Below are 16,276 nucleotides of genomic sequence, written 5' to 3' on the forward strand. Positions count from 1 at the left end.
GAAGGGTTTTTTGCGTGATGGGGTGGGCATTTATAATCTTATTTCATTATGTCATTCATTTCATTATTTTCATTCAGAAATCATGTAGTGTTAGGCGCGGAGTCTAGACCATTGTGTTTAAGAACTGTGGTGCTCCGATTCTATTCATGACCTCATCGAACCTCAGACAATTATTTTTTTATTTATGGGCTAAAACAAAAAAATTCTTGCTGTTAGTTCTGTTTCATTACTACTGCGTTCTGGGTTATTTAGCACACGGTAGCGAACTGAAGATATCCTCTAGTTGCCGTCTGGTCTTTCCTTTGCTTTTATCTCTCTCTCTACTCATTGGCTATTGTATTGTTCCTAGGCGAAAGATGCGTAATGTCTATTTCATTCATAATATAATCTACGACTTTTATCTTGGCCCTAGGTAGAACCAACAGTATCACTAGATAAACAAATAAATATGCTTGCGCTCAACTTGTAAGCCTAGTGGCTCTGAAAGCTTCATTTCTTCTTGCCGGATTTGGGCGCCACCCTAAATCTCAGATATATAATAACTTGGACGGGTTTGGAATTTAGAACTTTCGGTGCATGATAAAATCCACTGCTTTACATCTCATCGGTGCGGCTATACTATGTTACTTTGGAATAAACGGGTCCATCTTGAAGCAGACATGGGAAAGCGAATTAATTACGGTTAGTGTTCGCCAACCAAATATAACACTTCACTGCAAGATGATGGCCAGAGTATACAGGTACAAAATAATATCCGTCGGCAATATCTGAATAGGAGGCAAGGCAGCAAGAAACGAAGCAGGAATCGAAGTCTAAACAGCGCGTGTTCTTGCTTATGCCGTCTTTCACGCCCTTTAGGCAATGGTATTTATCCCTCACCGTAGAAAGTCCCCACACGACATATAGTGCAACTGTCCGTGCATATTGTGCCTTGCTTACATCGCGGTACACACCTGCGGTCGGGCCGGTGTTTCCTCCAAGATATTTGTGCCGTCCTGTCATACACCTCCCAATTTGAAGACTTCATAAAAATTCAGATGTAAAACCATCAGCACTATAACTCAGCTAAATCATGTTGTACGAGAATTACGAGAACCATGAACACATCTATACAGAAAGATCAACTAGACCGGAAAGTTCTGGCGGTTCTGTGTTTATACCCACAAGAGCAGTAACTCTGCAATTCAAGACGTTACAAGTCATGACTTTTACGTCTGCAGTACTCACGGCTCTGCGAAGTTCACGTCAATTCACTGACGCAGAAAGTTCTGGTAAAGGGGTCTATGTTTCCCGACTCAAGAGCGGATATACATGGTATGCAGTCAGTTCTCTGACGTAGATCTCACGGATAGCTGATGTACGATATCGCAAAACTTCACCGAAAGGTCCAACAAAGCGGTCATGAAGGTATTTTACAATGTTTACCAGGCCATTGTGGAATCTGTAGAAAATATCACGCAGACATAGCTACCCGAGCGTCACATCAAGAACAACACAACGTTCCCATTCCTCTTTATATTACAGAGGCTGGAAGGCAGCTTTGTGCCCTGACCCACATGCTCTCTTTAGCAGAGTGGAATACCCCAAATATAAGGTGCAGCAGGTTAAGCAAACTAAACCCTTCGTTCGAGCTCTGAACACCAACCGAGCTTCATCGACGTGAGCTATCGCTTCTATGCCGGCTACAGTTTGTAGTGGCCTTCCCGAAGACTATCACAACACTGATTAGAATGACCAAGAGTGCGGCGTGTGACGTATGCGCCAGCTAAGAATACATCGAACATTTATTGCGCCAATGTGTATTTCCGTCCAAAAGACATTCACTCTCCAAGGCATTGCTACGACTGAACGATCGCAGGTAGTACATGTACGTGTTACTCGAACACCGACCCCATAGCTCGTCGACACCCGAGTCCCTGAAGGCACTTTTGTGCATCTTGACGTTGACTGGCGCCTGTGAACATCTTTGTCTGTGTGGTACGTACCGTTGGTCTGAGAGCAGGCTCGTTTCTCTTCGTTTCATTCTTTCTCTCGGATTTTGCCATTCCCCTGTTTACCCTCTTCCAGCGAAGGGTAGCCAACCAGACGCTGTTCTGGTTAACATCACTGCCTTATACCTTTCTGTCCTCCTCCTCCTCAATATATATACCAGCTAGAGAGGTCAATGCTCTATAAGCAGCTATACTTTCTTAACCATTGCTCTCTTAACAGGCAACGTATCAGAAAGGAACATTTTCTTCCTGAGTTTTGGTATTGAATACGAAGTTTCTGGCTAAAGGTGTTCGGCCAACGCTGAATGACCGGCAGCAAGTATCATTTTTTTTGGTTTAGAGTCGAAACACATGACGACGTAGAAGGAGTTCGGCCCGCGACTCGCGTTCTTATGAAAGCGAAGTCAGCGGAGATAAGACTGGCGCAAGATCTCCGACTGCAGTGATGTCACACATGGAATGTAAAGCAAATAAAATGTGAATCTATGCTTCACGTATGACGAGGGATGTCGGTAAAGTTTCGAACTTCAGCCATAGGTGGCTTGGGTCAAAACCTACTTGCAGTATTTTGCCGGTGTTCCCTCCCCCTCCGGCCCTCCTCCCCACTGCTAAAAAAAGTTTCCGCAAACTATTTTTTTGTTTTCATCGCTTATGCTTATTATGGAGGTGATCTCCCCAGATAAATAGAAAATAATCATTTTTGGGGTAATGATATGTGCTGTTTTTAAAGGTTTGAGTAACAGTACTCTTTAAATATCAGTGACATTAGCAATTCAAAATTTTAATATTGTAAGCATTCAAAAAGTAGTGATGAACGGCGAAACACCGAATCAGCAGTGAGATTTGAACTTACGAGGAATTAAGTGTATGTAGTCAACTTTGGCTGATAAATATGACCAGAAATTGCGATGACATAGCAGGGGCCGCTGTGCAGCATACCTATACGGGACACTATAGTTACCAGAACAGGAATACATTAGAGCCGCGTTGTCTGTAGTCTGTATCAACAACATAAGTATAAAGAGATGTGTGGGGTAGAATCCGCACATAACAGCATCCACACCATTCTGTTATAACAAAGCAACTTAGTCAGCAAATGAGACTACTCGACACCCCAGCTGCAGAGACTGCATTACGCAAACAGAGTAGTGCGAATTCGCCCACTTGCATTCTAAAACGCAACAAGCGGTTCATGCGCACAACGCTGAGGGGGAGCTGAGTGAGAGGTAGAACAAAGTCGTTGTGCGGTTAAGTGCATAAGCTGCAAGCTGAAGTATTATCAGGTAGCTTATGACATTTGTCTGGCCAAGGACCTAAAATAACGTCCTCCGACAACGGTGGGCTGTCGAGACTCGTAAGGTCATTCTTCAACCTTTGACGCTCTTCCACGTACTTAGGGCAGTCACCCATCATGCGCCTCTTTCTTCCCTCTTTCTTTCCCTCTTCCCCTTCCCCCAACTCCGAGTAGCTGGCTAGAGGAATTTACCTCTGGCCGACCTCTCTGCATTTCGCATCATTAAACTTCTCTCTCTCTCTTACGCAATTCGACGCAATTTTAGAGATGCTGTGTGTAGCAGCTCGGACAACGGTACAGGCGTGCTTCACGGCAAGGCAATATGTTTGCAGCATGCATCTCGCTGCGTTTATACGTGCCCTACAGTGCTCAGAATGGGACGTCATCCTTGAAAAAGGGCGGTATAAAAACCAGAACATAACTTCTTCAAAATAATTGGTATAGCTATGCAAGGCTGGCGTGACACGTTACTTGCTTAGCAGTTGCACGTAAGTGCTATTTATAGCGTGGTATTCTTGATGAAATTTTATTATAAACAATTCAAAGAAGCATACATCTCTGTCGGGCGTTCTTACTTCTCTTGTTGCTTTACTCTTTCTGCTTCCGCCACGGTTGGCACTTCATCTGTCACTCTGTGTGTCTATTGACAGAATCCTCTTCAACTATCTGCACGGTTGTAAAATGTTGAAGGAAAGAAATTGAGGCCGAGGAGGTATCATCCAACAGTGATCGGAGAAGACTCCGCGTGCCAGCCTGTCGGTAAAGAGCTAAGCAGCCAATCAACCAGTGCAGTCACTGGTAACATGAGAAAAATATAAAAATGTAGGCTGTGCTAGAGGGCGCGAAAGACTCCCGGGTGTAATGCAGCAGATAAAGTGCGCACCTGAGCCCTGGGGCTACTGACCGCGTTCGCCAGGCAAATCGATGATCGGTGCGCCTGGTTACGATACAGTAGCATGGCGTCCCACAGAACCAGTGCCCACAGGACAGGCACGTAACGAAGCAGCCACCGGTATCGATCACCGGAGAACAAAAAATTGATTGGCCTCACAACTCTCAATGTTTCAGAGTTGAAGGATGTTTCTTTTCGTCCTCACTCTTCAATCTCTCTCTTTTTTTTTACTCTACTGTGTAGACACGGCAGTAGCACGTGTAGTAGCTCAGTAACAGTCGTCTAGACAACGTTGTCATTAGCGAAGACCGGTAGCCAACGGAAATTCCCATTTTGTAAAAGTGGCTGATGAGTATCGAATAGGAGACATTATGAGCATATGAGTATACGCAACAGCCTCGATTCATGAATACCGGGAGTGACAGAGAATTTAGTCGACCCCTCCCCCCCCCCCCTCCCTCTGTCCGCGTCAGACAAGTATCAGCGTGGAGAAAAATTTGCAGGACGCTAAAGCTTCGCCTTTAAGAGTGGAACGCGATGGCATTCAAAGATCCCTGACTGCTTATCACGCTTCTCGGTAACTGCAGCTTATGTAACCGTAATGTTGACCGGGAAATTCTGGTGGTGAATGCTACGCACGAAGGCGAGCTTTCTGGAAGAAACGCGGCCTCTAACCCGCCGTCGTTGCTTAGTGGCTATGGTGTTAGGCTCCTAAGCACGAGGTCGTGGGATCGAATCCGGCCACGGCGGCCGCGTTTTGATGGGGGTGAAATGCGAAAATACCCGTGTACTTATATTTAGGTGCACGTTAAACAACCCCAGGTGGTCGAAATTTTCCGGAGTCCCCACAACGGCGTGCCTCATAATCAGATCGTGGTTTTGTAAAGTTAAACCCCACAATTTAATTTTTTAAAGCGCACCCTCTTGCGTGGGCCATGCCCGGAGGGCGTGCACAGCCGCGCCAGAAAATTACATCACTTTGAGGTTTCTGTTATTGTTTTGCACTTTTAATATTTCTGTCTGAGAGGATCTAACATGAAAGGCATGCACCCTCGGTGTTTTGTTTCTCGAAACTTATTTGCAGGGTGTCATTCCGAAAATTCCAAGGAATAACTTTGTCAAGAATGTAAGACAAGTTAGGAGCAACTTTAGGGATAGAATGGTGTGGCAATATAACGCGTACACCGCATGCCATATAGCACGGCGTGGCATATACATATACCTGAATGGATACGGAAATTTTTCGCTCACGACATCTCCGCCAGTCGACGCCAGCACCGACACGGGATTTTCTGCGACATGGGGCCGTTAACGCTGTCGCGTTAATATAACTGCGATGTGACATCGGCAATCGCAATGTTTAATCGGCAAAACCCCGCCGCTGAGCACGATGCCACGGATTTTGATTCTGACCTCTGCGGCTGAATTCCAGTTTGAATGGAACGCAAAAACATTCGTGCAGTGTGCACTAGATGCGGAATAAAGAAAACCAAGTGGTCACAATGGTCGTATTTAGTCCTGTTAAGGCCCGCACTATCCTTGTTCTCTTTTTGTTTTTTAAAGCGTGCGAACAATACATGAGGCAGGCTTATGGCTACTTACTGAAGCCTCGAACTGCACTGAGACTGCTTTGGAAATAACGCGACTAGTGGCGGGTGACTATCAGCATAACAAGGTCACCGACGGACAATGCCGCGAAGATTTTCCAGTACTCAGGCTGTCTGAAAAAAAAAACTAAATGGTACAGTAAACCTATTCGTTGTTTTTTTTAAGGGCGCCAGCACAGTGGAAATTATTTTACAGACTTTTGCTCAGTCTAGTACTCAAATAAAATAAAATTTGATTGAAATTTGGTGAGGCCGAGGCGGCGGATATATATATAGAAAATTTATTTGGCTGGAAAATATTTTAAGCAGTGGTGGTCGGAGCCCCTCAGTCCAGGGCCCCACTGGCCTCTGCCGCCTGCCTGACCTGGCTAATTAAGGACTTTCGTCCTGCCAAGTCGGAACGGGCGAGCTGTGCCTCCCACTGCTCCATTGTGAAATAATTAGTTGGCCTATGAGGGTGTTTAGTACACTCCCAAGTTACATGTATTAGTGTAGGTATGGCACCGCACCAAGGGCACGTGGCCCTATAGCGGGTGGGATACATGGCGTTTAGCAGTTTTAGATGGGGGAATACCCCGGTCTGTATTTTACGCCAATCGGCGGCCTCTTCCCCGCTAAGTTGTGGGTGAGGCGGCGGGTATTTTCTGCGGACTCCGCGCTGATGTGCAAGGATGTCTTTGACATTTAAATTGATGTGATTTTGTGAGGGATAGTATGAGGGGTTGGGGTTCGAAGAGGACGCCACCGCTTGGTTAGTAGACGCTCGAGCTAACCCGTCGGATAAGTTTCCGTTTCACCGATAGCGTATAGCCTGACGGGTGTGGTGGGCCGTCGTGTAGCTACTGTGAACGCAGCCTTCACTCCTCGACACAGTCAGTTTAGGCTGCATTTCAAAACATTTTCACTGAGCTTTATTGGCGTGATACCCATGCGCAAAATTATGCTATTTCGTCTAGTTTTCCCTCACACAAGCTTGACAGAGCTTCGTTGCAGTTGACAGCTGATCGCCCGCGCACCCAAACTCCTAGTCACGCACGTGGGAATTAGTCCAACCAGTGCACGTGACCTCGCTGCCAATCTCCGATGTGGCATACTGGCACAAACATAAGAGCGAATTTGCGCAAGGCTTCCCGCCAGCTAGGCCTAACGAGTGCCGCTGCGTAGGAGTCGGCGAGATAAGCATCGGTTCGGTGCAAAGTGCGGTACGTGGTGACGATAATGACAACGTCGGCAGTACAGCTATAGTGTCATCTAGTAACGGCTTAGGGAAATTGGAAGGCTCGCGTGCTTATATATGCGCGTGACGCTTAGTGAAACATCAGTTTTTGCATATTTTGGCTGTATACAGTGGAAGCGCCTGCTTTACACGAGTAATACGAAATTCCGGGGAAAATCACACTTCAGCGTGCCTGATAATAAGAGGTTTTGCCGGTAAAACCCAGCTTTCTTTAACATAGGGTCAAAGATGAGTTACAAATTCGATGTGTAACAAGGGAAGATATTGGAAGCGCTCTGCGAGCTATCTAAAGGAGGAAGGCTTTAGTACACGATGGATGCAATAATGAATTAAAATTATGTGTCCAATAACTTCCTTTCACTTTTGCACAAATTATTCACTGTAGACATTTCAAACAAAACGAGTGGAGCTCTTTAGTCAACACAGACAACAAGTCATGTTTAGAAAATCATCATAATCATCCTCACCATCATCAGTCTACCATTATGTCCACCGCAGGACGAAGGCCTCTCCCTACGATCTCCAATTACCCCTCTCTCGCACAAGCTGATTCCAATTTCCACCTGCAAATTTCCTAATTTCATCACCCCACCTAGTTTTCTGCCGTCCTCAACTGCGCTTCCCTCCTCTTGGTACCCATTCAGTAACTCTGATGTCCATCGTTTATATCTCCTGCGCATTACTTGGCCTGACCAGCTCCATTTTTTTTCTCTTAATCGCCATCAGAATATCGGCTGTCCCAGTTTGCTCTCTGATCCAGACCACTCTCTTCCTGTCTCTTAAGGTTAGCCCCTAACATTTTTCATTCCATCGCTCTTTGTGCGGTCTTTAGGTTGTTCTCGAGTTTCCTTGTTAAGCTCCAAGTTTCTGCCTCATACGTTACCACCGGTAGAGTGCAATTATTGTACACTTTCCTTTTCAGCAACAGTGGTAAGCTCCCAGTGAGGATTTGGCAATGCCTGCCATATGCACTGCAACCCAACGTTATTCTTCTATAAATAGCCATCTCGTGGTCAGGGGCCCCTGTAGTTATTTGACCTAGATAAAAATACTTCTTTGCAGACTCTAGAGGCTGACTGGTGATCCTGAATTCTCGTTCTCTTGCCAGGATGTTCAACAATACCTTTGTCTTCTTCATATTGAAAATAATTTAGAAAATAACGCGCAACAATGAATCACATCCATGTCGTCAATCAAGGAATTCAGAAATAGGCGGAATATAGCCAAGAGTTTTCTATAGCTGCCATAAATTACAAAATGTGCGATCTAATGCAGCGCATAATAACCTGACGCAAAAAAGAGGCGGATAGAAAGAGGGAAATGTGGCGAGGTAAGTGCTGCCCCCTCCTGTTTTTCTCTAGTTTTCAAGTGGTACTCAAACTCATCGTATTTATATATAGTCTAGCACAGTCTTCTACTTATGTCTTCTACGAAAGTACAGATATCAGCACTCATTAAGGAATTTTGCTGTAGAGGAAGCATACGTGAAAATTTTAGCTTTTTCCACAGCGGCCATAATCCTTCTCATGAAAGGCGCTTAAACAAAGATCAATCATAGTGCAATGTACCTGGTCAAAATGAGCGCAATGTTATTCATTGCTTGCTCAGGAGACATATACAAGACGTCACGTTCGAAAGGATTAGCTGTGACAATAAACGGACACACCTAAGCTGCGTATGCTTTCCAAATGACGCTGTCCTGTTCAGCAACGCTGCCGATGACTGCGACAAATGACTGATGACCTTACTGGCGAAGCAACGCAAAGCTTTGTAATTATTGTTAAGGTGGATATTGTTTATTTTTATGTTAGGAAAACCGGAGTTCGTTACTGGGTTCCAGTCTCTATAGGCTGTGCAGAAGAACCTTTACTTAGACCATGTAGTCACTATACGAAAACAAATATTCTAGACGAATTAAAAGTCCAGAGCGCACAGGGCAGTCACTCCCAAGTTGTTACCGGCAGCTTCTCGTTATGCCTTAAAAAATTTGCCATCACCGGATTTAAAAGTACTATTGCATGGGGATGAAACATGAACGCTAACAAACAGGCTTCAGAAAAGCTAAGAGCAGCAACAGGCGGTGAAATAAAGAAGTACTGGCATAACGGTGAGGAATAGGAATCCACGGGTATTGAGCCGACAGCAAAACGGTGAGCTGATATTCTAGTTGGGAATGTGAGGAATAAGTTCTGTGGAGCAGGTCATATACCGCTTATTGTGGATAACGGGAAAGGTGCTAAGGAATATAAAGCGCAATAGATTACGGCAAAGTGTTCGTGGGCGTGAAGATGTTAGGAGAGAAGACGCGGGTATTTGGAGAGTGCTGGCAGAGGCCTTCTTCCTGCAGCGAGTATAACAGAAGGATAATAATAGTAATAACGAGTTTCCATTTTCCACCGGTTTGCTTTCAATTTCTCATAGCGGAAGTGCCGAAAAATAGTCCACTAATAGCTTCAGGTACAAATAAAAATTACAGGAGTCACCTAAAATGAAACCGTCATTATTTTAATGATAAGAATGTGGATCGTGGTTCAAATAATAAATAAATAAATAAACAACAAAGGCAGGTTTCTAGCCTCTTCTTAACCTCGGCCTATTGCTCAGAAAACAGATGTTTGCGAATACATCAAGAAAAAATTACAGGAACTAATGTTGAAAGCAAGAACTAATACATACCGTGACAAGCCCGAAAGCTGCACGAGGCAGTCAAGAGACAGACCACGAGGAATATTTGAGCGAAGTTCATGGCTTGGATCAGCCTATACGGGAAAAGGCGCAATTTCTCTAGTGAGACTGCCAATTCGTCTGCGTAACCGCGGCTGCTTGAGCCTATTTATAGTGAACTGAGAAGGCGTATTATTACAGAATGCTACGATATCTTTAAAGGGCCTGAAAGTCACACGTGTCTCTGCAGGCGCAGTGCCGACTGCCATTTCATTATCAGTGCTTTGCGTCATCAACGCCGTCTTATCTATATACAAGTACTCGGCCTGCATGATGTCCAATGCTCAGTAAAATAATACGAGGCGATTTCACTTGCTTACTGTAATGCGGAAAGCAGGCACTCAACAAAGAGCTGATTTAACTTGAGAGAAAAACTGCTATACTTTAAATGCATGTAGATATCAAATGGACGACTCGCTTGATTATGACTGTAGCTGTCACATGCTCCACGAACCGCTGGTGACGCAAGTGGCAGCCGTTCTACCATTGCACGTCAACTTTCCCTCAAGGCCATCAAGTAGTTTCGTGCAGTATGACGCTCTAAAATATTCCAGGCTGGCGCACGTGGAGAAGTACACGTTATAAGGAAGTCATGTATGAGTGCTTCTTTGTTCTTTGCACACTCTTCTGTAGGGTTCACCCACTTCCTGGTGAAACATATGGCAAAGGTTCGTACGTTAACATTCATCTCACTGGGGATAGACGAGAATATATAGAATGGTTGAAATGAGTCTCACAGTGTCAGTCTTCTTCATGCACTTCTTCGTGAAAAGTGAAAAACGCTGCCAGCTTCGAACGTTTGCGCAAATTTCAGCAACGCAGGAAACCCGAACTTGCTATTTCTTATGTTAGGGCTGTTTTAAACTAAAGGCGAGAAGAAAACAACCTGAAACGAATTCATTGCATATTCAGTCCACAGTCACAATCTCGCCCTCGAAGTATATTTAAAATAACTTACAATGTTTAATGGTGTAATTAAAAATTTTTTTTTCTGCGAGGCGAACAAGGATGTTCCTATTTGTTCGTATACGTCCTAGATTGCGAAGTTCGTAGTTATTCCTATAAAGAAACTGCGATAAGCTCATGGCACGCGACCATCAGCCTCCTGAACGGTATTGGGACACTTGTAATACTGCGGCGGCTACATTTTTTTTTCAGGAGTTCCTTCAGGGTATCCAATTGCTGTCTGTGTAAGCTGGACGCCTTGCTATGGCAATAAATGCCATCTAGCTTTTCCCGCTCAGAGCAACGTTACTCAAAGCAACGTTTACAGCAAAAAGTGGCGTTTACGAACCCTTACTCCTACTGTACTGGAACAGCTGAGAGCCTGACATATGACTCCTACATATGCAAGAAAACATTCGAGCGCAGGAAACCCGAACTTGCTATTTGTTATGTTAGGGCTGTTTTAAACTAAAGGCTAGAAGAAAACAACCTGAAACGAATTCATTGCATATTCAGTCCACAGTCACAATCTCGCCCTCGAAGTATACTTAAAATAACTTACAATGTTTAATGGTGTAATTAAAAATAATTTCGGTATCTGTCCTCACTACGGCGTCCCACGCATCTGTCTCCGGACAGCTTTAAACCGGCTGGACTCGAGATATTTTTTTGGACAAAGATAATCGGCCCGTGGCAACATTCGTCACTGGCACAAAAATCCTTATTGCAACGTATAAAATCCAAATGCACGCACTGCTTACAGGTACCTGTAGACCCATTTCGCGTCTACGTTGAGATTATGCTTAACGATTTGTGCATCGTCGGTTGGATCACTGTCAAAACCACGGCGCATAAAAGTATTAGCCATGATTTCCAAAAAAATAGCTCACGAAAGTGTCAATCAAAAGAGATGCCATATCGGTGTGAGCTCAACTGATTTAAATCCACTGACCAAAAGTTACCATGGCGCCTTCACATGAAAAAGAACAAGCAAGAAAACATTTTCCTGTTAGAGACTGCATTGAAGTTTCACTGCCCTCTTGCATACCTTCACATTCACGCCTAATCAGCTTGAGTGCCAGAGCAAACAATTTTCTAGCTGTGGGATGAACCGCAGAGGGATCAATGGGTAAGCAATCTCTAAACTTAAACGTCGTGTAAAACATATCGAGTAATATATGCCAGCACGCTGGTAGTTGCTAACGGCCAAGTCTAGTGCAGACATCACAGTCGCAGTGCGTTAACTATAGTTTCTCGTTTCAAAACGGAAACTTTTGATAAATTTCTGGTTTCAGTGGAGCGTGCATGGGCATTGAACGCTGTGAAGTGGACGTTGTGATTACCTGTCGAAGACGTCTGGGAAACACATAGCATGTGGTCGTACATTCGGGCTCCTTTCGTCGTTGAAGGTATTTACAAGCGAGCCGATACAAAAAGGATTATCCGCTTTATTCGCTTTATAAACTGTGAAAGCGGGAAATGTTTGAAAAAGAAAGGGCCATTAATCACAAAATGTGATCTCGCAGAAAGCACAAAACCAACGTAAAAAAGCATTAATAAATGCAAAACAGTCTACAGTTGTATCAATAAACGGTAACAGCACAAGTCTGTGGATCGCACTTAAAGCGAAGCTGAAGAGCTTTTAGAATTGGGAGATTTATGGGGGGTTGAAGGCTGACCCAGTATATAATTGAACTCCTGCAGTCATTTTCTCGATTATGCGCGTAGCAGCACCACAATCGCGGTTTAAATTTTTGTTGACGCTCCGCCCCCTTCGCGCACCGAGCATAGCGGCGCAAGACCGGTCGCGAGGATGACGTCAATACAGGGGTAACGTCAGCGCACTATTCGAATCGCGCTCCTTGCCGATACCTAAGTAAACGTCACGATCGTCTTTGCCAATCAGAGCCGGTAAACAACCCGTTGGCGTCTCTCGCAAACGCTGTGGCTTGTTTTTGGTAAGTTAGAGCAACTAGTGCTCACTTCTGGCCTGTTAAACTATCATTTTCGTATTCAGGGGGTGAAAAACTATAATAATTCGTTGAAAGCTCCTTTTGTTGAAAAGTGCTCTGCTACCCGTTATTACAGATAAATAAAAAAAAACGCTGGCTCTCCCGTAATCGAGAGTGGATGTAAGCATGAAATGGGTACGAGAAAAGCCGATTGATTGGTGATAATACTAGCCACAATCCAAAAATGGGTGAAGTGCATGTTCGCAACGGCGCACCCCACCAAACCACAACGCAGCACGGCATACTGTGCACTGGTCCATAGGAACGCTGCCCAGCCACAAGAAGTAAGCAGGCTGAAGGCGGCCCGATATACAGCGACAGACACCACGGCGACAGAGCGCACTGCCTAGCTAGGAGAAGAAAAGCGTGAAGGAGGTGCCAAGCAGCGTGGCGCCATCTTTCGAGGCGACGCAAAATCTGTGGCGCGGAACTCACGGACCACTTGCGCTCAGAGGAGCACAGGCTACCCTGTCTCAACGTCAAAAGATGACAATAAAGTGTATGGTGCCCTGTATTTGCCTTTTGAACATCGCTATTGGAAATGACAAATAAAACTTCAGCCTACTAGAAGCTTGAGTGATATTGTCAGCAAACATTAACAAGTACTCAGACACAATGTTTTTGTAACCTGTTTGGGCAGGAGATGGCGCATGTAATGTGGTCCTACACAAGGGTTAGGGGGCCAGAGACTGCATTTTCTTAACTTGTTACTTGTTGCCTGGATGATCTCGTTTTGTTCACGCAACGATGCCCGGCTGTTCTCGTTTGAGTGCCCCGATAACGGCTTGGCATTTTGGCTCAAGGTCACTTGAAGGTCACCCAAAATGGTAGTCAAAAGCACTTCATGCTTAAGAAGATTTCACTGCATCAGAGCTACTGTTCACAATAAAGTTGTGAAGTCACGGTCCACGCGTAGAACCCATAGAACGTGAAGAGGTAATATTAGCTTGTATGGGCGCAACTGTCCAAACAATTCCATTGTCTTGTTTTTGCGGTCGTTATGTAAGTGTTTCAAAGCTTGTCCAATAGGCGAGTTGATGCCCTCCTCCGTTCACATGTAAGGCGAGATGGATACGCAGGTTCTTGAATGTAAAATTTTTGCATTAGGAACAACCTATAAGGCCGGGCATTTGAGAAATTTGAGGTGCGTACGTGGGCGCGTACTATAGACATATGGTATTAAGAAATTTGTAGAAAGTGGCAAACTACTCTTAACTCAGGCTCCTTGCGCTAGATTTCCGCGCCGATTGTGTGTTCCGTCTATAACTGTAGGCATGGCTGGATCGAGTGTCAAGGTCATGCTGTATCAAGCTTCGGGTTCAAGTCATCTTTCCATGCTAGACAAGACAAGGCTAGGTGTTTCAACTAAGGAGTAGAGATTAAGGCTACCCTTGATTAACGGTACGCTAAGATTAACTGATTCAGCAGAGATACCAGCAGTCACAGAGGCATTGCGTAATCAAGGACTACAAGAGGCATACGTGAATATCTTAGCAAACATCTACAAGGATTCCACAGCTACCTTGGTTCTCCACAAGAAAAGCAGAAAGTTACCTATCAAGAAAGGGGTCAGGCAAGGAGACACAATCTCTCCAATGCTATTCACTGCATGCTTAGAAGTATTCCAGCTCTTAGACTGGGAAGGCTTAGGAGTGAGGATCAACGGCGAATATCTCAGCAACCTTTGGTTTGCAGATGACATTGTCCTATTCAGCAACAATGGAGACGAATTACAGTAAATGATTGAGGACCTTAATCGAGAAAGTGTAAGAATTGGGTTGAAGATGAATATGCAGAAGACGCAGATAATGTTCAATAGCGTGGTAAGGGAACAAGAATTCAGGATCGCCAGTCAACCTCTAGAGTCTGTAAAGGAGTACGTTTATCTAGATAAATTACTCACAGGGGACCCTAACCACGAGAAAGAAGTATACAGAAGAATAAAATTGGGTTGGAGTGCATACGGCAGGCATTGCCAAATCTTGACTGGGAGCTTACCACTGTCGTTGAAAAGAAAAGTGTACAATCATTGAATTCTACCGATGCTAACATATGGGGCAAAAACTTGGAGGTTAACAAAGAAGCTCGAGAACAAGTTAAGGATCGTACAAAGAGCGATGGAACGAAAAATCTTAGGACTAACGTTAACAGACAGGAAGAGAGCGGTGTGGGCCAGAGAACAAATGGGGATAGCCGATATTCTAGTTGACATTAAGAGGAAGAAATGGAGCGGGGCAGGCCATGTAATGCGTAGGATGGACAACCGGTGGACCATTAGGGTTACAGAACGGATACCAAGAGAAGGGAAGCGCAGTCGAGGTCGGCAGAAAACCAGATGGGATGATGAAGTTAGGAAATTTGCAGGCGCAAGTTGGAATACGCTAGCGCAAGACAAGGGTATTTGGAGATCGCAGGGAGAGGCCTTCGTCCTGCAGTGGACATAAAATATAGGCTGCTGCTGATGATGATAGAATAACTGACGAGGTAGAGATGAACGGTACCCATCGTGTTGTTCATAATTGTTTGGAGGTGATTTACAGCTAGGCGGGTGTGCAGTAAATGCAAGAATACTGAAAATAACCTAGGACTAGTTTCATTCAAGGAAAAATTTAGGGTAGGACTTGCGTGATTGTTTCACAAAGAAATGTCAGAGTAAGTTCGAGTTTGTTGTGGCATATTATGCTGCCATTGGACCAGAGCCTAAATATAAGCATACTCTTAGCTTTCTTTAGACATGAAAGCAAGGCGTTTTCCGTTAGAAAGAAATAGCCCCCAGAACTACAATGACTTGAGCGTCCACAGAATCAATAGTCACACAAAGCTTCACCGAACACTTTATTAAGGGTTTTTCTCAGCGCATAATTAAGGCCTAGTTGGTGTAGCAGAGTCTTCGATAAACACTAATTACACATTTGGTACCTTACTTCAAGGCGTTGTAGGAAAAGCATACATTTTTCCTGTGTTGCTGGAGATTGTGGCACTGAGTTTGAATTTATAACGAATGTGGAGCACTACATGAGGAACTTTTAAAGGCATAGGGTAAATAGCCACTTTGGGGAGCAGTACATGTTACGTGCAGAAATGTTATACATAGCGCATGGAATATTGCTCCGGTGTCGTACACATTTTAATGTCGAAGCGAGTTTCACTTTGCGTGAACACTAGGGCATATTACTAGTATTGTGTGGACAAGTTTAGGCTGACCGAGTGATGGAATTTGTATAAATAGCAGATAAAAACCTCTTAAACAGTCATACTAGTGTTTCACGAAGTTTACAGCTTATTTGTATCTATCATGGGTTAGATGAGAGAGGCAGAGCCTCTATATTTCAAGGCAATCCGTGCGGAGTGTTGAATGTGAGTTTTGAAGGGGCGGGGCCGGGGGGGGGGGGGAGGCGGTTGGCATGGGAGTTGTCTGCTGATATTTGGCAAAGATTCAAATGTGAGACCTAATTACAGCCTTTCGGAAAAAATATAGCTCTAACGCTCTAAATAATAGCTTCGCTGCAAATTATCGAAAATCTCCTGCTTGCAGTTTTTTCTGTTTAATTGAGTTTTTGGCAAATTACGTAGG

The 16,276-nt window shown here is 44.5% G+C and overlaps 1 protein-coding gene across 1 annotated transcript in view; it reads right to left on the bottom strand.

Annotated features, from left to right (window-relative positions):
• Positions 1 to 9,846, bottom strand: part of LOC119454164 (uncharacterized) — a 29,707-nt gene extending 19,861 nt beyond the window's left edge. The window contains exon 1 of the mRNA XM_049667130.1: positions 9,698 to 9,846. Within this exon, the coding sequence (XP_049523087.1) occupies positions 9,698 to 9,767 (70 nt within the window). The 5' untranslated portion in view covers positions 9,768 to 9,846. The remainder of the gene's footprint in view (positions 1 to 9,697) is intronic.
• Between the last annotated feature and the right edge of the window lie 6,430 nt (positions 9,847 to 16,276).

Source organism: Dermacentor silvarum, chromosome 5 (assembly GCF_013339745.2).
Source record: "Dermacentor silvarum isolate Dsil-2018 chromosome 5, BIME_Dsil_1.4, whole genome shotgun sequence".
Classification (NCBI taxonomy): domain Eukaryota; kingdom Metazoa; phylum Arthropoda; class Arachnida; order Ixodida; family Ixodidae; genus Dermacentor; species Dermacentor silvarum.